This window comes from Podarcis gaigeae, assembly GCF_964106915.1.
Source record: "Podarcis gaigeae genome assembly, chromosome: 4".
Lineage (NCBI taxonomy): Eukaryota > Metazoa > Chordata > Lepidosauria > Squamata > Lacertidae > Podarcis > Podarcis gaigeae.
In genome coordinates this window covers 32,736,085-32,759,475 of record NC_139677.1, presented here as the reverse complement: position 1 = coordinate 32,759,475, position 23,391 = coordinate 32,736,085, and the positions used below count along the sequence as shown (strand labels likewise).

Below are 23,391 nucleotides of genomic sequence, written 5' to 3'. Positions count from 1 at the left end.
CTTTCGAACTGCTAGGTTGGCAGGCGCTGGGACCGAGCAGCGGGAGCGCACCCCGCCGCAGGGATTCGAACCGCCGACCTTTCAATCGGCAAGTCCTAGGCGCTGAGGCTTTAACCCACAGCGCCACCTGCGTCCCTTATATCTGGATTAACTAATACCAAATCTGGAGATTCATATCTCTGTGTATAGAAACATACTTTCCCTGTCCCTGTGAAAACACAGTGCAGACCTTCCTCCTTTGTCTATTTTAAATGGCATTTTAGGCAGCTTTCAATAACTTTATACAGTGGTACCTCATATTAAGTACTTAATTCGTTCCGGAGGTCCGTTCTTAACCTGAAACTCTTCTTAACCTGAAGCACCACTTTAGCTAATGATGCCTCCTACTGCCGCCGCGCCGCCGGAGCACGATTTCTGTTCTCATCCTGAAGCAAAGTTCTTAACCTGAGGTAATATTTCTGGGTTATTGGAGTCTGTAACCTGAAGCATATGTAACCCGAGGTACCACTGTACACCATGGGCATTGTTACTTTATGATAACTTTTCAAGGGGCAGAAGCAGTGAGTCTTACTAACTGATGCCTGTTTAGGGGAGGGTTCAGTAAGACAGCCCCCCCGCTCTCCCCAAATCTCCACCTTAACTAAAGCACAAAAGCAGCATGCAAGACAGAGGCAAATCGGGAATGCTGACTGTCCAGAAATTAGTTTCATTTTCTCCCTCCTCCACAATCTCGTCCTTTTGATGAATATCTTGACTGGTGTCTCTGAATTTATGTATCTCTTCTTGTTTTCGTCCTGATTGATTGTATCTGTGTTTGGTTGTGACACACACTCACACGGTCTCCCTATGGGATTGGTGCGTGAGAAGCTGCTGCTTGAGGGCTTTGAATGGATTTAGCCAAGAATACATACAGTTCTTATCTTCCAGACCCCCAGATGTGCAATTTCGCTGCTTGTTCCTTGCAATTCGGCAATGGCCAGCTTTCACTCACTGCCTGTGCATTCAGCGGGATCCGTCACAGACCGCGGCGGGTCACATGAGCCTGGGTTTCTTTCTTTTTGCTGGACTGTGTGCCTGGTCTCATTAGAATGCTGTTGCATCGTCCAATCTCTGTCTGGCAGCAGCGATGACTCCTGCCTCATAACAACAGTAGGATATTTGAGGTCTCCTAGTGTGCATGCGCACTTTGCTCTGCTTTCACTGGGTAAAGAAAAAAAAGACCCCCTTTTTCTGATTCTGTAGAACTCTGGCACAGGCTTTCGTCCAGGGTATACAGCTTTTCTCTGAACAGCCTAGTGTTCCTGAATGCACAGAGCCTCGGGATGATTTTATAGCACGGAAAACTGGCAGTTCTGCATTTTCTTGAGGCTTGTTTGCAGAGGCTTTGAATAGGCAAGGGAAAATGGTAGGGGCTTCCTAGTGTCTAAGGCCAGCAATTGTGGGTGTTTGCCTTCCAGCTGCTCCTCTGTGAGGCCCAAATAGACTGGTGAGGATAGAAATACAAGCCAGGGGTATGAATTGGTAAAGAGAGGCTTGTGGAAGCCTTTAGCATCACTTTTAAGTTCTGTTCCTCCACAGTCATAGACAAAGCTAATGTTTAGCCTCAGAATAAGCTTCCCATCATAGAGGTGTTCCTTTGTAAGCTACTTCAGATGTGATGTGCTGGGATAATAATACTTAACGCTTTTGCATTCTAGAGTGTCTCTCTCCCCTCTCACTCTGGTGAATAAATAACTTGGCCTGTCACACACATGCATGCAGGTAAATAACCATAATTCATAATAAAAGAATCATAGAATTGTAGAATTGGAAGTAGTCCCAAGAGTCATCTAGCCCAACTCTAAATGAAACCTTAAACCAAGGTTATGGGCACATCAACAGAATGTCTAGACGTGTTTAGAATACAAAGCTGAAAATGAATGAACTGCAGCAAAAATATGTTCATTTTTCTAGTCCTTCCCCTGTCCACCCCCCTAATACAGTGGTACCTCGGGTTATGTTAGCTTTGGGTAATGTAATTTCGAGTTACTAATGCGGCAAACCTGGAAATGTATACAGTGGTACCTCAGGTTACAGACGCTTCAGGTTACAGACTCTGCTAAACCAGAAGTAGTACCTTGGGTTAAGAACTTTGATTCAGGATGAGAACAGAAATGGTGCTCCAGCGGCGCAACAGCAGCAGGAGGCCCCATTAGTTAAAGTGGTGCTTCAGGTTAAGAACAGTTTCAGGTTAAGAACTGGCCTCTGGAACGAATTAAGTACTTAACCCGAGGTGTCACTGTACTTCTGGGTTTCTCTTTGCATGTGCGCAGAAGCAGCGCCTCTGGAGCCCCGGTGCGGAGGCAGAAGAAGGTCCTCATTTCCTTCCACTCTTCAATTTTAATCTGAAATCTTAGATGCACTGCTGCGCCCACAGCTCAGAAACTGCTTGCGCTAATGAAATTCCCTGTCGCAAAATGCGCCTAAAACAATGTGAGTTTCAAGCACTGATTTGAATAGAAATGACCATTAGTATTATATTATGATACAATAATAGTAAAAGATTCCTGCATTGCAGGGAGTTGGGACTAGAGGACAATCGTGGTCCCTTCCAATTCTACAATTCTATGAAATCAACAGTTGCAGTTAATTGAAAAATATATCATAAGTTTAAAAGAGCATAAAACACACCAATAATTTTGTTAACAGTATCAAACACCAATAATGTAATATTATACCCACATGAAAAAATTCCTTCCACAGTTCACAATAAAGACACCTGGCGATAATATATCTAGCCCACATCCAACTTGAAGCAGAAAAGATAAAACATGATAGCCACAAAGCAGTTAAGGTAGCTCATCCTCAGGAAGCAGAAACACAACCTTCTCTCACTAAAGTCCCACAGTCTTGATTTCTGGATTTTTTTTACTGCTAACTTTTTGAAGAGTTGATTCTGTAAACAACAGAAATTGTTTTTTGTTTTGTTTTGTTTAAAAGAAGCTTATCCACATGACAAGTGTCCCCCAAATTTAAAGTACAGCTGTTCGGCCATGTATATTTTTCTGCCTTAGCTTCAATTACTTGTTGGGTGAAAGTGTTTTCCTTTGTTTGCATTGCACATAAAACACAAGATTCTTCTATTGTTCTTGTGTGTCTTTTGGAATAAACATATTTTTTAAAATCACCCAGTGCTGACTTCAAGCTTTTGTGTGCTAAATGTGCCCAAAGCACAAGCTTCTCAAGACCTTGATTCTTTAAGGGTGACCTGTGGATTATTTGCAGCCTGTGGTGTCCTTTTTAAAGTGTGAATTTTGGGCTGTTCTGAGACTACTTTGTGCATAACTCTGGATGCTTCCCATCAACAGACAACTGAACAAGTGGCGCCTCTCTGTGTGTGTGTGTGTGTTTGCTAATGCTATATTACCACAATATAGTTTCACGATATGTAGCCCATTTTGGAATCACAACATTTTGATTCCAATATGTGGATCTTCAGCCACAGTAGGGACCACTGATTCAGCAATTCAAAAAATAGAAATTGTAGAATTAGAAGAGACCCTGAGGATCACCGAGTCCAATAACCTGCAATGCAGAAATAGGCAGCTGGCTCATACTGCATTATAATCGAAATTATCTAAAAATTGCTGTGAACCAATTTGGGGGAGGGGTGAGGTGGATGGAATGACACACCTTTAAAAAAGGAGAATGCACCTGGATTCTCAGGGATAGATGAGGGACCACAGAGTAGTGTAAGCACTGGGGACGAAAGCTAATATGGGAGCATAGTCTGTAAGTCTCAGCTTACGGTACTCTATGTCCCGGTGATTCACTGTCCTTACTCGCTTCTTCATGGTATGGATGTTGGGAAGGTCAATTTGAAGAATTGCCAGCTGGGAAAGGCTTGATTTGTTACCCCCACAAAAAAAACCAACAACTTGGGGAGGTTTACTTGGGTGATGAAAGATGCAACTAATGCACACCGTTCATGTTGGGGAGAGCGTCAGAGAGGAGCCCAGCGATGACAGCAATCCTGTATAATGCAGTAATTTGCCCGGAGGCAAGTTGCTTTCTTAATTTAGTATCCCTAGTAATGTTAGTAACATGCAACTTGCATTTTGCCTAAGGCTTGTAGAATTCCACATAACAGAATCTACTTGAGCAAGTAGCATCATGGAAAAATCTAATTCTGGCCATTGCTTTATAGAAGCAATGCAATGAGATCCGGTTATAAGACTTTGTTTGAGTGCTTGGATGTTCCTCATTCACCATTCGCTTGGTCGATGCAGCACCCATGAGTTACTAGTGCCTTTTCTTTCCCTAATCTAGCTGCCAAGTGCTCCTAGTTTTTGTTTTGTTTTTAAATCTTGTTAGGTTTGGAACTGAATAGTATCTACTCTGTGGTACGATTGAGCCTCAATCTCTGAAAGAAATTTCTGCCTTCTTCTAAGCATCAGTTTATGTTGGGCTTCCTGGTCTGTTGTCTTGTTGTCTGTGGCTGTTTGTTTTAGGGCATCTTCCCCAAAGGAACAGTGAAGCAGGTATTTGGGGCCTATTCTGACTCTGTGCCAAGGAAGGCAAAGATCTTCGCATATTCTGTTTGATTTGCACAGCTTATTCTGGTCCAGATACAAATATTTACAGAGCTCGAGATCTTATGGAAATAATTAATTGAAGTGACAGGAAATACAGTCGTACCGTGGAAGTCGAGCGCCTTGCGAGACAAACGTTTTGGCTCCTGAACGCCACAAACCCGGAAGTGATTTTTCTGGGTTGCGAATGTCCGCGGCTGCTTCCGCGGCTGCAGTTGGCTGCAGGAGCTTCCTGCAGCCAATCGGAAGCTGCGCCTTGGTTCCTGAACATTTTGGAAGTCGAATGGACTTCCAGAATGGATTCTGTTCGACTTCCGAGTTATGGCTGTACTGTAATTACTATGTGCATTATTTATACACGGTCCCGGTATATAGTTTAGTAGTGGGGAACCTGTGGAACTCCGTAGGTTGTTGGGTAACATCTCCCAATCAGCTCTAGCTAGCATGGCCCATGGTCTGGAATGCTGGGAGTTCTGGTTCTTCATTATCTGGAGAGCCAGAGGTTACCCAGCTCGGATAAAGAGACAGATAGAAATGCAAACAACAGGAGGAACTTCTGCAGCAATTCTTGTTAACTTCCAAAACTATTTCCACGAAAGCAAGTCTAAGAGCATGTGTTGAAAACAAAAAACCAAAAGATGCAGCAGTCACTTTCCTGATAAGCTGTCTCTTGGAAAACAGACAAACAAAAAACCTCTTGTGCCAATCGCTTGTTTGACAGGTGAATAGGTTCAAGTCCTGTATGCTTTAAATATAGCTGAAACATTTCAGTGCCTGTTCTGTGTTGACACTGTATAAGTTGTGATCAGTTTCTTGCCCAAGTCCCAAGATCTTTAAGTATTGCATACATTTATGGTGTACCATAAATTGAATTGCCTTTAAAATAAGGTTTTGAGTGCTATATTTGGCTTGGGACAGTGGGAATTCTGCACTTCCCACAGTCTTCTTTTCCCATCCCACAGCTTGACATAATTCTCCCCAAGGGCCTGGGGGCTAGTAAATCCAAACTCTTTTCACATCCTATCCTTAGGAGTAGCAGAACGAATTATTAGTTTTAGTGTACTTCGCTGCTTTGTGGAAAGCACTGAGTTTTGGAGCAGCAGGAATCTTTTGAAGCTGCTGGGTCATGACTCTGTTCTTCACAAGGAAAAACGACTGCAGATTCTAATCTTCTGAAAGGGCGTGAATATGAGGAGAGCTATATCTTGCGCAAATGCTCTGAACAGATTTCTGTCATTAAATACTTAGTTTGCTCTTTGCTTTTCCAAGGTGTTTGTTTCTTCTCCCTCTGCATGTATGCATTATTTTTTTTAAAAGCACAAATGATGCATTTAAACAGGGAATGTTTGCAGAATGGACAGTGGAAGTAAATAATGAAAGGAACAAAGTAGTTCCTTTCTAAGTAGGTCTTTCGCTCACCTGACTCTGCTTTGTGCTCTTCATTTAATCTTTTCTTTAATTACCGTAATTTTTGCTCTATAAGACTCACTTTTTCCCTCCTAAAAAGTAAGGGGAAATGTGTGTGCGTCTTATGGAGCGAATGCAGGCTGCGCAGCTATCCCAGAAACCAGAACAGCAACAGGGATTGCTGCTTTCAGTGTGCAGCGATCCCTCTTGCTGTTCTGGCTTCTGAGATTCAGAATATTTTTTTTCTTGTTTTCCTCCTCCAAAAACTTGTGGTCTGGTGCGTCTTATAGTGCGAAAAATACGGTATGCATTTTTCTCTCTCTCGCTCCTTCGGTGCACCCCCCTTCAACTCGTAGTAAGATTGTGGGAGGGGTATGAGTCACTCTTCGTCTTATATAGACTCTTGCTTTATTTCCTGTAACGAGATGAAGAAGAGCTTTCGAGTGATTATAGAACTAAATTACTCAGTGAGCAGAGGTTACAGCGCTTGGATTTGCTTTATCAAGTCCCCCCCCCCCCCCCACTGAAAGAGAACGAGAAGAGTTTTCCTGATCTATTGAAAGTGTGTTGATGTGGTGGCAAGAGCAGATCATCTATCATCAAGGGCAAGTTTGATTCACTGCTTGAAGGTTCCACAGCCCTTGAAAGCAATTCATTCTGTAGCCCATAGCTACCATTCTAAAGCCTGAAATGAGGCTTTTACACTTACACACACACACGATTAAAAGAACACCACCCTTTTGGATGAGACAAATAAGTTCATTCTGTTCAATTTCTCTTATTGGCCAATCGGGTGCTTCTGGCAAGCCTTTCAAGAAGGCGTGAAGGCAATAGCTCCTTACCTTTGGACATTAGCTACTGGTGCCATTCCTCATGGTTGTAGATATAACATTGCAGCAGTGGCAGGCAGAGTGCAGAGAAGTTTGCAAAGCCTCTCCTGGCACCAGTCCTTTCAACCTTGCAGGACATTTCAGGTTGAGAGGTTCCATGTGGAACGACATCAAAGAGCAGTGCTGGTAGAAACAAGCAGTTTCCATGGAAAGGAAACCACATTCCCCTCTTTGAGCAACTTCCCATCAGCCGAGGGTGTCTTCATATGTGGATTGGGTGGGTGTGGCTTCCCCACGTTGGTCTGGTAGGCCATATTTGACCTGCATGATGTTAAACATAGGCTTTGTGGTCCAAATTGCATAGCTCCAAAGAACATTGTTTTACTTTTTAGGATGCAGAATTTGAGGTTAGCAGGATCAGAGGCGGACTCACTGAAGGCTGATAACTTCAGTTTCTAGTAATCTCTTAGTGCAATTTTTAATAAAGCTCTTGTTTGCTCAGTTCCAGAACAGGGGTGGGCAGACTTCTGTCTTATCAAATCCCCTCCTATTTCAGTTTCCTTTTTCTGTGGTCTAGCTTTAGAACGTTATCAGCTGAGGTTAATTCTGTCATGCGTGTACATAACTCATTATCGAATGGCTGGACAGCTTACTTGATAATTCACAGCTGAAATATGATCCTACCTTACATTACCATCTGATGAGAGGTTCTGGAAAAAAGAAGCTTTTGCATATTTTGAACACATTTTTGATGACCTGCTCCCTAAGATCTATTGGGAAGGCCCTATGGCTCAGGAATGATTGGTTCTGATGACAAAGAATTTTCTCTCTGGTCATACACAGATTGTGGAACATCTTTACCTGTGAGATGCCTCTCATTGTGAAACATTTTTTCTTTTATGCAACAATCCTTCATCTGTAAAACGATTTTATCTGCTGAGCCTATCTTAATTTCCATCCTACTACTGTTGGATTTTACTGTTGTAAGCTGGTCTTGTTACACTGCAATTGCATTGGAAAGGGAGGGTTGTGTGGGTGTGTTTGTGGTGCATTACATATGTGTGTGACACACCACACATGAATCACTGAAATTTCTCGGGTTGCCAAGGGTAGATTCAGATTAGTTTGTTTGTATCTAATCATTAGACCTTCACAAAGTAAGAGCTTAACAAAGGGAGTTATGCATGCAGGTCCCACTATCCTAACACTCATCATATGAAAATTCAGGTATCCAAACTTTGCTGTACACACACCACAGATTCAGACATCCAAAACAACTGGACGTGCATTTAGTAAAGTGGTACCTTGGATTACAGACGCTTCAGGTTACAGACTCCGCTAACCCAGAAATAGTTCCTCGGGTTAAGAGCTTTGCTTCAGAATGAGAACAGAAATTGTGCGGTGGCAGCGGGAGGCCCCATTAGCTAAAGTGGTACCCCAGGTTAAGAACCTGAAACTGTTCTTAACCTGAAGCACCACTTTAGCTAATGGGGCCTCCTGCTGCCGCCGCGCCGCCTGATCACGATTTCTGTTCTCATCCTGAAGCAAAGTTCTTAACCTGAAGCACTATTTCAGGGTTAGCGGAGTCTGTAGCCTGAAGCGTATGTAATCTGAAGTGTATGTAGCCTGAGGTATCACTGTATCTCCTAGTTTTAAGATGCAGCTTTTTGTTGCGTGCACATTTTTTGCAGAGGTCCATCTCTGAGGGCCTTCTGGCGGTTCCCTCACTGCGAGATGTGAGGTTACAGGGAACCAGGCAGAGGGCCTTCTCAGTAGTGGCACCCGCCTGGTGGAACACCCTCCCATCAGATGTCTATTTCCAACTATCTGACTTTTAGAAGACATCTGAAGGCAGCTCAGTATTGGGATATTTTTAATGTCTGATGTTTTACAATTTCTTATATATGCTGTAAACTGCCCAGAGTAGCCTAGCCAGATGGGTGAGGAATAATAATAATAATAATAATAATAATAATAATAATAATGGAGGAGTTAATGAGAAAGCAATGCTGTGGGAAATGGAATAACTTTTCTGTTGTCTTTTATTTCACGCATTAATAGAATGGCTAATGGTTCCTTCTTCTTTTCTTAGGGTCGACATGTCAAGACAGGCCAACTTGCAGCTATCAAAGTCATGGATGTTACTGAGGTAAGTTCAGAGTCATCATCCCTTTCTTAAGGAAAGCATAAAAGGAATTTATTCAACCTTGAACCCTTAATCTCTTCAGGAGGAGAGAGATCTTCACAACAGCATGCATGCAGATCTCTGGATTAGGGCCAAAATGAAAAGAAACACGCACTCATCTGATAATGTCGGCGTCATCACAATAAACCTATACCCTTTTTAGGTTGAAAAGGAAATGGACCCAATAAAGATCCCAAAGGCCTTAAACACAGAAACATCTGCTAAAATGTTGAGCAGATTGTTGGCATAATTCAGCAGTGTAAAGCAGTAGTTGTAATGGACTCGGGGGGATTCAGCTTCATATGAGAACGGGGAGAAATTAACCCAACCAGAAAGATAAAAATATACACCTGTAGTTAAACCCTTATCTTTAATAGCTTTAGTCAAAGGCATTAAAAAAATAGACCAGTTTTTCATCTAGAAGTAATATTTTAAACATCAAATGGAAGGTTAATTCTGAATGGTTAATTCTGCATTTTACAACCAGGCAAGATTTATTCATCAACTGTGTTTTATTAGCTCAGCAGTGCAAAATCATTTTGGGCCAAACAGCCTACTGTTCCAGTACCTATTTATTTATATAAATCACTCGGCAATATGAAAGCTTCTTTTCTTGTTTTTCAAAGAGAAGGTATTTTAATTGGCAGAATTTTTTAGCTATTCTGGGTGGCAATTTTAGAGAATCTCTCCCCTCCCCCCGAGGCTTCATTCAGAATATTGTTTCATTCTGAATTTAACATCCAGTTTTTTGTTAGGTGTGTGCTTGCTCATGCAACTGAAGATCCGGCAAGACTAAGCATCTGGATTAACAATACTTAAAAACAAAACAAAACAAAACAAAACAAAAGGCAGCAAGCAAAGGCTGCTTCCTCCAAGTATAGGAACTCAGTCATTCTCTGTATAATATTGGTATACCAGCAGAACAAAGCTAGAGTTTGCCAAACATGGTTTAATGTGGGGTGTTTTGTTTTGTTTTTGTTTTTAAAAAGAACAGTGCGTTCTTCCCATATAGAGGGAATTAATGTGCAATGACAACTTGCTTGAAGCCTGTCATAAAAAGACTCACGATTAAAGTACAGTGGTGCCCCGCAAGACGAATGCCTCGCAAGACGAAAAACTCGCTAGACGAAAGAGTTTTCCGTTTTTTGAGGTGCTTCGCAAGACAAATTTCCCTATGGGCTTGCTTCGCAAGACGAAAATGTCTTGCGAGTTTTTTCTGTCCCCCTCCCTTTTCTAAGCCGCTAAGCCGCTAATAGTGCTAATCCGCTAATAGCCGTGCTTCGCAAGACGAAAAAACCGCAAGACGAAGAGACTCGCGGAATGGATTAATTTCGTCTTGCGAGGCACCACTGTAATTCTAATTAATGTAGGGGCAAGGCATTCTTCAGAAAGTAGATGGTTAAAGATATCAATGCATGAATTAAGAAAACCTTTTCCTGCCAGTAGTGCACCTGGCCATGGAGCCGTAAGGCTTTTTAACAGTCTTCCTTTATAGACAGGCAGAAGTAGATACACTGGGTGGCGCCAGCAGAGGATATATTCTTTAGTCTCTTCCTGCAGGTAACAGGGTTCAGGTTTTGGAACAATAGTATTCTGCTGTCAGGCTGTTTGCAGAGAATGATCCTCCCTCCCTCTTAGGGAGTGATTCACTCTTAAAACCAACAGGTTGGTCAGGACACTTTGTGGAATATGCTTGGTGTTAATTTTATAAAGTCATAGTTTGAAACAAATACATATTCTTGTGCAGCTGGAATTTCTGCCTCCAGGCTGTGTAAAAGGTTCTGGGTGGCGTGAAAGTGAGAAATCAAGCCACTGTAAAATATTTTAATTTATCCGGATACTTTTAAAAAGGAAAATGCTTTAAAGTCACAGTTCCTAGTAATACAATGAACACCTATCTTTAAGAGGAAGAAGCCGACACCAAATTTAAAAGTAATGATGGTGCAGAAACTATTAAAATATGACATTTGTTCAAATAATGAATTTGAAACTGCACATGTAAAAACAGATTGCAACACTTATCTTTCCCTAGCAGATGTGGGGACATCTTAGTTAAATGAATATCCTTTTGAAAGAACTACCTGCTGTTGGTCAGCTTACAGGCCAGCATTACTTGTCCCGCTCACTGCATGATCCATTAAATTCAGGTGTGACGTTATTAAGCAATATTGCTTAATCTTGGTTGTCAGTGCTTGGTTTGATGCTGCATGAAAATCAATATAATATGCCTCTTTCATTTCAGTATAGATAATGAAGACTTCTTGCTTGTTGAAGGATCATGGTTTGGGTTTTCTCCAAATGTTCCCATGTTGTGGCACTCATTTAATTTTGTTGTGACTTTTGTGGTTGTCTGTTCAGCATAACTTTTATTTGGGCTGAACCGTCCAAATGGATTACGTTAATGATGTTTTTTGATGCAGGCTGTTGTTGTTCTTGCATAAGTTGAGAACAGGAGTCGTATCCATGTCTAAATCTCTAGTGTATGCAAAGTGTATTTTTATCTACTCTAGTAAATCAATCAGACTTGGATTTGTTGGAGGTAAATGACAAGCAGAATTAAACTGCTAATAACTTATTTAAATACCACCTGTGAGTGCTTGTTTCTGGCCACAAAATTATGAAAGGTTGGAGGAACGCGATTCTGCTGCAGACACTCGCTGCAGGGATTTGAAACTGAAGTCTGTGGAGCGGGAGAAGATGAAATACCTGTAGAAAATTTTCATAGGCTCACCTTGTCTGAGTCTTCAGTGTATGCAGTGTTTAGCTTTTTCAAGTTTATTTTTACAACAGTGGAGGGTTATATATTGGCTCTTATTGAAGGTTGGGAGTTTGGGTTTTCAGGGCACAATCCCCAATTATGTCAACGGAAGCCCTATTCAACCATTGAAAGCACTGTTAGGCTCATGCATGGAATTAGTATTCCTGACAAAAGCCCAGAAATTGCCAGGTGGCATCATAGACTTGTAGAGTTGGAAGGGACCATGAGACTCACGGCTTAAACCCACAACCCTGAAATATTAAGAGTTTCATGCCCTACCATCTGAGCTGTCCGTGAAACGTGGTTGTGACTAAAGTGTTGATTCACATGCCAGCGTTATGTATTCTGTTTGCATTAATGTGCAGTGAGGGGTCATGGGAGTGAGTGAAAGAGGCTTCTGTGTACCCATAGATTGTGTGCAACATCTGATGGAATTGAGTACGGTGGCCCAGTTTCCACATCACAACAAATAGTGGTTAAAAGTTTACAACGTATCATGGTTTGCTGCTTGGAGCAAAACAAACCACATTCTCTGTTGTGGACATAGGTCTAAGCCAGGGGTCATGGTTTGTGCTGCCACTTGTGCTAGGAGTGAAGTAGGAGCCATCTTGTATGTTCATGGCAGGCAACTATGGTTTATTGTGCCATGTGAACACTGGGTGTGTGGTCCGTCTGTCTCAGCTATGTGAACCGTTTTGCTTGTGGCGAATGAATTGTGAGCTGACGCTTAAGACTCACTTAATTGTGTACTTTGGAGTCACTGGCCACCAACAGTCAACTTTCATTAGATTTGTATACAGTGCTACTTCCGGTTGCGGACGGGATCCATTCCGGAGCTCCGGTCGGACCCCAAGGTTTCCACAACTGGAGGGACCGCTTCTGCGCATGCGTGTGCAGCAAAAACCCAGAAATTTATTTCTGGGTTTGCCACTTACGTATCCCGAAGTTTACGTAAGCGGAGGGATACGTAAGCGGAGGTACGACTGTACACAGCTATGCCTGCCTCAAGTAATTATTATGTTTTTCAAAAGTTACTTAGTCTGGTGGCAAAGGTGTGACAGGAATAGATTTTCTACTATCACTGAAATCTGTCAATACTTTCCTGGCTCTTCAGCTAAAGCTGCATTCCTTTCCAGTACAACTTTAAAAATTGGCTTTCCTCTTGAAATGTAAGGACCAGTTCTCTTAACTACGTCACAGTGAGCGGGGGGGGGGGGGATAGAAACATTTCAAATCGTGGCTTATTGAAGTGTTAAGCTTTTGTAGGCAACACTGCTAAGCGAATCAGATGAGGAAGGCTGTGGCAAACAAAAGCGCATGACGTAATAATAAAGAGGTTAGTATGGAAGTTGTCATGGCATTTAACTTCACAGGTTTTTGCTGATGAAGGCGAACGCTGCTATGCCTTAAAAATGCATAATATTGTGATTGCCACTGAATGGGTGAGCCTTCTCAGACTTAGGAAGTGAAGAGGGAAGAGAGAACTCACTGGACTCTAACCTCAGCTGAAACCTATTAATTTCTCTCAGCTGCTGCAGTCTATTCCGAACTTCCCTATGGATGAAAATGAGCCTTTGAAAGTTTTCTGTCAAGTTCCAAGGAATGTTGAATCAGGGCAGCATCAAGCCTTTAATGAGCAACTGTAGGTCACAGCAGTAGCGATACAGAGTTACTCTTTGTAAGGCAGCACTGGCAACGTATTTGCACAACTCCCCGCCCCAAACACACACTCGTGCACACGTAAGAGTTTACAAGAGTCCTTTGTCCTTATAGGTAAAAACTAAGCCTTAAATGAAGCCGCAGGCAGATGCTTAACTGTAGCTTTTTTGAAAGATAAGGAGGGAGGGAAATATTCCTACTGCTTTGAATAAGCAAAAAACTTCATTTCCCTGAAATTCAGTCAACTTTTTGTTTATTTAAAGGCGACAGCGCTTCCCTTTTCAGGCATTGATTCAGGCATGGGAAATTTAATAATATGTATAATGTCCTAGTCACCTTTTTGTGTTTCCCACCCAAAACCGAATGGTTTTTTTGTTTGCTTGTTTTCTGAGTAGGGGAGGTTGTGGTATTTTCTTTTTTTAAAGGCAAAAGGGTAAATGCTTTCACATTATTGGGAGTGATTCTCTCCTTCCTCCATGGCAACTCTACATGTTCTCTGTATATTTTTATGTTTCACTAGAGGGAGAAATTCCCATTGACTTCCAGATTTAAGCTGTTGTTTACTCCCTTCGCCCTTGCACCAACAGTAGCATTCAGTTTAAGCCAAGATGTCTTTGGAGCATTGTCGCTGAAATGGCAAGAGGTAGATTCTTTCCTCCCCTAAAAGAAACAAGCCCAATGCTTTCCTTTTATGTAGAAGCTGTAGCTATGGGAACCTATGCACAGGAAGCACAAAGAAGCTACTTTTAGACATTTAAGCCCTCACCTCCCCCTGAGAATTATTTCCTTTAGCCTGTGGTCCTAGAATTAGTGTTGTATCATTCTCTGCATTAGCCTTCTTTAAGAATATATTTACTTCTGTTTTGGGATTTTGGGTATAAGCTTTATTTTAAAGTGAGGGGGGGTGCACAGAGGAGTTTTAGATAGTCCAAAAATAAATAAGTAAATCCTATTGTGAAGTGTACTCTCTTCTTATAATGCAAGGTGATGAGTTAGTGGGAGCACGTCATATCCTTAGTCACCACTTTCTCATATCTCAGGAAATCATTCTTCCTTTGACCTAATTTCCTCATACCCAAAAGAGTACACAAATGTGCTCAACTTCCTTCCTCCCCCAAAGCATCCTTTGCTGGCTGGTAATATGACCCATCTAGAAGGAACAGCCTTGAATCTCGATGGGTGATCTTGGGCCAATTACCCTCTTTCATCTCTCTCAGCTTTGTGAATATAATATGCTTTGTGAATATAATAAAGGTGTTGAGTGTATGCCATCTAGCTTTTTGGAGGAAGGGAGGACTACAAATGTATTTTTTTTTAAAAAAACCTTATCTATTGCTGGACCATGGTCCCCTGACACTCTCATGATTCCAGCTTGAGAGCACTATGGTATAATTATAATGAGAGCCAGTGTGGTGTAGTGGTTAAGAGCGGCAGTCACATAATCTGGGGAACCGGGTTCGTGTCTCCGCTCCTCGACATGCAGCTGCTGGGTGACCTTGGGCCAGTCACACTTCTGTGAAGTCTCTCAGCCCCACTCACCTCACAGAGTGTTTGTTGTGGGGGAGGAAGGGAAAGGAGGTTGTTAGCCGCTTTGAGACTCCTGAAGGGGAGTGAAAGGCGGGATATCAAATCCAAACTCTTCCTCTTCTTCTTCTTATTGAATGGGTGAGCTGTGAAGCCACCTTAGTTGTTAATTCAGCCTTGGACAAGTTGGAGGGGTGTCTGCCTCAAACCATCCTTGCCATCTAACCCACATCAGAAGCTCATACAGTATACTATATAAATGATGTGATTTTTATTAACTGGACTGTCAGGTGCTACATAACACAGGCTCCAGACAGTGTTAGAAACTGAGATATGAAAAAGGTAAAGGTACCCCTGACTGTTAGTCATGAATGACTCTGGGGTTGCGGCGCTCATCTCGCTCTATAGGCCGAGGAGCTGGCATTTGTCTGCAGACAGCTTCTGGGTCATGTGGCCAGCATGATTAAGCCGCTTCTGGCGAACCAGAGAAGCACATGGAAACACCGTTTACCTTCCCGCCGGAGCGGTACCTATTTATCTACTTGCACTTTGACGTGCTTTCGAACTGTTAGGTTGGCAGGAACAGGGACCAAGCAACGAGAGCTGATCCTGTCGCGGGGATTTGAACTGCCAACCTTCTGATCGGCAAGCCCTAGGCTCTGTGGTTTAGATCACAGCACTGCCCGCTATGAAAGCTAGGAGCTAAATGACACCTTAAACCTAGGTTATGGGTTCTGCAATGGTGTGTCTAGGTGCACTTTTTTTTATAACAATACAAAGTTGAAAATGAATGAATTGCAGCTAAAATCTTGTGTTCATTTTTCACATGGTCTAGTCCACATCTGAAGCCTTGCTTCCCCTGCCCAACTCCCCTAATATTCTTGTGAGGGTCCCTTCTCCCATCCTCAGAGAGTGGCTGGAAGTGGGGAGGCAGAAAAAGGTCTTCCATTCCTTCTAGTAGTGGCAGTTTTATTCTGAAATCTTAGGTGCAGTACTGCACCCAGAGCCCAGAAACTGCTTGCATTAATGAAATTGCCTGTTGCAAAACATGCCTAGAACAATGGGAGTTTTTTTTTTGGGGGGGGAACCTTTTTTACTTTCCTTCTGTGATTTACAAGAACCCCTCCTCATTAGAATCGTCGGTTGAACTGACCCAAGCAGGATGATTAAGGTCTGTGTGGAGATAAACTTTAACCAAAAGTATGCTTTATGGAGATCGAGAAGCAATAAGAGCTTTTGGAATGGCGCAGCAATTAATTTGGAGTCGCCATCTTGCCAAAGGATTTATAGCCGGGAGGAGGAACGGACCTGTTTTCAGACTGCATTCCTGGTGAATCTCCTCAGAGGTTTTGAGAAAGGAGGCAGATTGGTGAAGATTAATGACACTAAGACTGTTTTGATGTATGGAAGTGATGTTATATGGAAAACGTCTGGATATGGCTACTGGATAAAAAAAAAAATATCCACGCAGGATTACAAACTGTTCTAACTAGCTTGTGGAGACTATCAGAGGTCACAAAGAGAAAGGAAAAATATATGAAAATAACAACAAGAGATGTGGAAAAACAATAAGAAAGGACTGGATAGTACTGTGAACATCATAAGGTTAGATTTGTGGACATTAAAACAGCAGTAAGAAGCAAGAAGTTGATTGGATCCCCTTCGGAACTTGAAATATGGGTACTCCCAAGAAAAATTAAAACTTCAGCTGTGTAATTTGGAATTTATGTAATTTGGTTTGATTTGATGTGATTGGTCGGTTAATAAAAAAAATATTCTAATAATAATAATAATAATAATAATAATAATAATAATAATAATAATAAAAAGAACAACGGGAGTTTTGAACGCTTGCTCCAAGCAGCCACTAGTCATTCTCCACTCCTTCCTAGTATTGGAAGTATAGTTTAAAGTATAGTTTAAAGTATAGTTTAATTTCCAGTCTATTTGGTCTCCATGCTGGCTTTGCAGTAAGGAGAGCTTATCCCTCAGTTATATCTGCCTTTCACCAGCCTATTCAGTCAAAGGTGTTTAAAAAAACAAACACCCCACCGAATATCCTGTGTTTCCATGCTGGCTTACCTAATAAAGCACTTTCCTTCCTCTGCGGCCTTCACAGAAACAGGTTAGTTAAAAAAATCCTCGCTGGCTAGTAATGTTTGAGGACTCAGGCTGCATTTAAAACTAAAGATGTGCAAGTAGGCAACAGATTCTGACCTGTTGGTCAAATAAGGATGGGGTTGAATTTTATCATACTTGTGTCACCCCTCCTTTCTATTTATGAACTGTCTTCTCATGAGATCCTTTAGGGATTTTTCTGTAAACATTTGGCAAAATACTGATTATGAATACATAGAGGGGATTCTATTTTTACATCTCGTGTTTGGATTATTCTGATGTGTACTTATGCGCAATTGAAGCATTCTTGCAAGAAGATTCACTGGCTGCTGGAAGCTGTCTTGCTGACAGGGAAAAAATCATATTATTTCTGTGTAGAATAATTTAAATTCAATATATTTCATGCATGCTTCGTTTTCTAATATAAACGTTATGCATCACTTCCTGCAGAGAAAATGGGCCACTGTTTTCCGATTCCATTTATAGAACCGTCCTGAAGATTGCAATCCATAGATCACCCTTTGGAGACACACCCTGACAAATTTTGTTCATGCAATTTTGTTTAAATGGTAAGCAAGAGGCAGCTGATCTATAAATGATCATTTCCTGTCACTAGCTGTGATGCTATCTGCCTTCCTGGGTGCAGTCTTCAGCATCAAGCTGCTTGGCCACAATTTAGCTTGATCTACCGTATCTGCCAAACAAAAGGAAACAAAATAATTTGTAGGAAACACATTACATGCCTTTAGAAAAGATCTTAATGCATGTTTCTACATTATGAATTAAGATTTGAATTTGAGACGTTGTATTTTGGGAGAGAGGATTAAAATAGAACACTTCTCCGTATTTATGCTGTAGCTTCAGGTAAACCGGTTCTGCAGCCTATTTTAAGGCATTCATGGACAGATGATAGTTTGGCCATCAGGAATATGCAGTGGGCTTGAGCATGCTCACAGTTTCCATCCTTTCCACTCTACACAAATTATTCCATCCTGCACTTCATAGTTGGCAATAACCAGAGTTTGAATCAGGCATAACACCCCCCCCCCCCAAGTGTCTAATACACAATGCACCTGAAACTGGTTTCTTATCCTGGTTGGGAGGCTAGCAGTAATGACAGGGACATAGGTTCTTAGAGTCAAAGCATAAGTTCATCTAGCTAAGTACTGGCAAAACTGACTGGTAGTCGCTATCCAGGATTTCAGATGGGTTTGTCTCCTCACCCTACCTGGAGATAGTCAGGGACTGAACCTGAGACCTTCTGCATGGAAATTATATTTTCTGTCCCACTGGCAGGCAATTCATGGGGTGTGTGTAGTCCTTTCCCCTTTTCTGTTAAAAAAACAAACAGTAAAGGACCCCTGGACAGTTAAGTCCAATCAAAGGCGACTATGGGATTGCAGCGCTCATCTAGCTTTCAGGCCGAGGGAGCCGGCGTTTGTCCACAGACAGCTTTCCAGGTCATGTGACCAGCATGACTAAACCGTGACGGAAACCAGAGTGCACGGAAATGCCATTTATCTCCCCGCCTCAGCGGTACCTATTTATCTACTTGGACTGGCATGCTTTTGAGCTGCTAGGTTGGCAGGCCCTGGGACAGAGCAATGGGAGCTCACCCCGTCACGGGGATTCGAACCGCCAACCTTATGATCGGGAAGCCCAAGAGGCTCAGTGGTTTAGACCACAGCGCCACCCACACCCAGCTTGCCAGCTGTCATTGACAACTGCTGCCAAAATTACCCTCCAAAATTTGCTGCTGCTGCCCCTGCCACCAAAGTAAGATTGCTGTTGCTCCACCACCCATCACTTAAACAAAAACAAACGCAACCATTTCTGTTGCAGTCCTTATATGGCTGCCTCTGCGAGCTTCCTGTTGTTTCCTTCACCTCCTTTCCATAGACATGCCAGGTAGAATGTCTTATTAGGTGCATCACCTTGCTGGAAGCTCTATGGTTTCCTGTTGGAGTTGATGCGCTCAGCACTGAGCTGATAATATCTCCTGAAAAATATTCTTAAGGTCTGATTGACTTTGGTAGAGAAAGTTCCTCCCTTAGAAATTAGTGGGATGTTAAGTGTTCAGTTCTTATCTGGTTTGGTCTGTGAGCATATCTGTGATGAAATGGCCTTTGGGTGTGAATGGGATTTTTTTTTTTTTGGTCTGATTAATAAATGCCTCTTTTGTCTGCTGTTCTTAAGCAGGTATGGTAACTGAAGATGGCTGTTGATTGTCAGCAGTGTCCTGCCTGTATGATGTCATGTCTGCGACAGACAGACATGAACACCTTGTGACTCTGTTCATTGTTGATTACCTTCCCATGTTAGCTGCAAGGTTTCAGTGTATGGCTGGCAGCTGTGCTGCTGTAAACTGGCAACTGGTCTAAGGATACTGGCAACTCTGTGAAAGTGCTTTTGTACTCTGTTATAGCTATCAAAAACAAAACAAGAGTATATGTTTCCTGACTGACTAATGATCTAAGAAAACAAAAGGAGTCAGCGTAGGCTATGCATATAATTCTACCCCTACATAAAGCACAATGGAATATATCATAGCCACAATAGCTAGTAAGTAGGTCTCTATAGATAATACCAAGTTGACATTCTGAATAAATGTAAATATATTAATCAAGTTGTAACAACATGTACACGAAACGGACATCTTTCAAAAGCAATAACCGGATGCATTTTTACAAAAGTCTTCCATGTCAGATTGAGAATTATATTTCTTTTTTAATACTCTGATAATTTTGAAGATTATGCCTTCTGGATTTATGCTCAGCTGGTGTTCACTATTCTTGAGTGGCAAATGGAGACTTTTTCGAAGAAATGCATGCATGTGGCTCTTGGCTATGGATGATATCCATTTCATGCACATTGTACATGTTGTTACATCTTAATTGATTAATATATATTTACACGTATCTCTGTAAATTCACAGGCTACATTTGTGTTCTCAAGAGTTATGCCAAGTGTATATTACTAATAGAGTCTAATAGAGGAACAGCCCTCTACTAGTCCAGAACCCCAGAGGAAATAATGAACATACGGATGTGGGTTGCAGGAAAGCTTTCATATATTTGAGATATTTCCAGTTTTCATATTTATTTTATAAAATTTCAAATATGAAAACTGGAGTTCTCTAATCCTAGCTTTCATTGTAATTTGAATAAATTTAAGGTAAAGGTAAAGGTATCCCCTGCCCGTACGGACCAGTCTTGACAGACTCTGGGGTTGTGCGCCCATCTCACTTAAGAGGCCGGGGGCCAGCGCTGTCCGGAGACACTTCCGGGTCACGTGGCCAGCGTGACATCGCTGCTCTGACGAGCCAGAGCCGCACACGGAAATGCCGTTTACCTTCCCGCTGGTAAGCGGTCCCTATTTATCTACTTGCACCCGGAGGTGCTTTCGAACTGCTAGGTTGGCAGGCGCTGGGACCGAGCAGCGGGAGCGCACCCCGCCGCAGGGATTCGAATAAATTTGGCTAGTCATAAAATCATAAAGTTGGAAAGGGACCCCAAGGGTCATCTAGTCCAACCCCTGCCAATGCAGGGATATCATCTGTCTGTCTGTCTGTCTGTCTGTCTGTCTGTCTGTCTATCTATCTATCTATCTATCTATCTATCTATCTATCTATCTGGTACAATTGAATGACTGCCATTTATGAAGAACTGCTATATTGTGGGAGTTATTTCCTTAGCCCAGTAGGGTGGCTCAAGTGGTTCAAGCAATGGTGTGCGTAAAAGTAACAGCCTTTGAGCATGTTCAGAAAGCAGTACAGAAATCAAATTTAGCAAAAAAGGAGCAACTAGCTATTCTGTTTTGGTGCCTGCAACCTAGGTGCTGGGAGCCATAAGGTGAATAGCTGTTCTATCTCAGTTTCTAACACTGAATGTTCACAAACAACAAGGGACTTTAGGTCCTGGAGAGAAAGTGGTGGATCAATGTTCACAATTTTGCAAGGTTTAATGGTCAAATTAAAGCAAATGTTTCATAGTCCGTGCATAGAGAATTGCTGTGGAAGTCCTTTTGCTAGCCTGGTTGGTGTCTTATCAGAGGAGTGGCACTCCAGCACCCAGGCCTGGCAGATCTATGATGCATCGGACCTCCACAACACGAGTACTGTATCTAAATGCCTTTCTCACGTTATTCATTTTGTGGAGATAGTGTTTTCTTTCTCTTGCATCTAGTACAGGCATACGCAAACTTGGCCCTCCAGATGTTTTGGGACTACAACTCCCATCATCCCTAGCTAACAGGACCAGTGGTCAGGGATGATGGGAGTTGTAGTCCCAAAACATCTGGAGGACAGAGTTTGCCTATGCCTGATCTAGTATATACAGCAGCATGGAAACAGTTGATTATCTGAATAAATTGGAACTTGGGAGAACAGTGAGAGGAGTCATAGCTCAGCAGTAATCACATGCTTTGCATGCATAAGGTCCCTAGTTCACTCCTTGTCCTCTCTAGTTAAAAAAGTCTTGGAGTTTATCCCTCTGTCTGCTGCATTTCCTCCCGTTTTTTCTCTCGACAGAAGCCATTGTGGTAGTGGTGACATTGTGTGTATTTTTTGTCTGGAGTCTGAGCAAAGCTTTTAAATGAAAGTAAGAAAGAAAAAAAGACTTGATAGGAAGAACACTTCCATAGCATTCCTGAGCAACTAAAGGGAACACAATACTCCTGTATGCATTTAGGGAATACAGAATAAGAGAGAGAGAGAGAGAGAGAGAGAGAGAGAGAACAAAAACAAACCATGCATGAATGAGGGTCTTTCTCAAATACTGCTAACTGGCACAATAAATGTACATACAGCAGCCACTTCATTACTGAAATAATGTGTCCCCACATTTGAAGGCAACTCCAGAAATCGGCCCCTTCCCAAAGAAGCCATAAGCGTTTTGGGTGGAGCTTTGAACGCCTTTGGTAATTTGCCACTTTTCCATAGGGACATTGATTCCATAGGGCTGTGTTTGATCAAACTCCCATTGTGTTGAACTAGCAGTATCAATAAGTTGTCTACCACCCTCTTGTTTTGGGATCTAAAACCAACTCTGGTTGATAGCAGCCAAATTAGGTTATTTAGCACTAGGCTCTGTAATGAGGGCTGTTAAGGATTCCATCTCATTTGTCACTGTGCGAATGGCCATGTCAGTGTTGTCATAGCTGTCATCTATGTTCTAGATCAGGCATGGGCAAACTCGGCCCTCCAGATGTTTTGGGACTACAACTCCCATCATCCCTGAGCACTGGTCCTGTTAGCTAGGGATAACGGGAGTTGTAGTCCCAAAACATCTGGAGGGCCGAGTTTGCCTATGCCTGTCCTAGATAGTCAGGAATTATCCTTAACTAAATGAGGTTGTTGCCCATCTGGTTATTTATGACTAAAATCAGTATAAGGTTTTCTGCACTATCATGGTAAATCCTGTATGATAACTTTAGAAGTTTGTGAGAAGACATTGTTTTCTTTTTTTGTGGGGGGATGTATTTTCACAGATCCAACTGCGCACTTATTTCGTTCATATGAGAGAGTTATTTTCTTGTTTGCATTTCATCCTTCTGTATCAAATGTTGCACTGTTAAGAGGTGAAGAATTGGAGGCCAAGTGAGAGAAGTGAAACAAAAGAGGGAGGGGAAGCCGCCACCGTTAGGAAAATCGCAGCAGGTGGTTGCATTATCAGTGACAACAAAACCAGTATTGTGCAAGTGTTTTGGCTCTGGTACATGGAAATGGTTCCAACATGTGCTTGCGCAGTTCTGCTAACCCTTGCTTCAGGCGCTGCTTATAGTCCCATAAAATACCTAGCTGCCTATTGTTTGAAGTTTCCCTTTTATCTTTATGCTTATTTTATTGTCCTTTCTCAGTGATACTGTGATACAGAGAGTTAATTTTCTTTGCAAATGGCATTATCACGCCCTGGCTGGCTTCTATACCCCAGAGAGAGGGCCTATCAATGGTGAACAATATAGTATCCCTTTTAAACCACTAAATAAGGAGCAACTTGTTTTTAAGCCACTTAAGGAAATGTATTATGAAAGGTGATTAGGCCAGAGCTGGTGGCCAGTTTACTCCCCCGAACCCCATTGCAATATGAAGTTTGTAAATCTTTGAATTGTGCCCAAAAAGCAAACCTGGTTCCCTAAACGTATTGGTATCTAATTTACATGCAAGCTGTAAATATTTAGCAAACAAAATGGTAAAATTACATGGCATTAAATTTGCATGCTTTGAAATAACTCAAAGTGGATGAATTAAAATATTTCAGAGGGGGAATCAATAATGTATACAATGGTGTTTATATTAAATATAAATCCCTGTATTGTTTAAATTTTGAGATAAAAGGCAAT

The 23,391-nt window shown here is 42.0% G+C and overlaps 1 protein-coding gene across 4 annotated transcripts in view; it reads left to right on the top strand.

Annotated features, from left to right (window-relative positions):
* The window catches only part of MAP4K4 (mitogen-activated protein kinase kinase kinase kinase 4), a 132,910-nt gene that overhangs the window by 51,861 nt on the left and 57,658 nt on the right, over positions 1-23,391 (top strand). For all 4 annotated transcript variants that reach the window (XM_083735426.1, XM_083735429.1, XM_083735428.1 and 1 more), the window contains one exon: positions 8,901-8,957. In XM_083735426.1, coding sequence (XP_083591552.1) covers positions 8,901-8,957 — 57 coding nt within the window. The remainder of the gene's footprint in view (positions 1-8,900; positions 8,958-23,391) is intronic.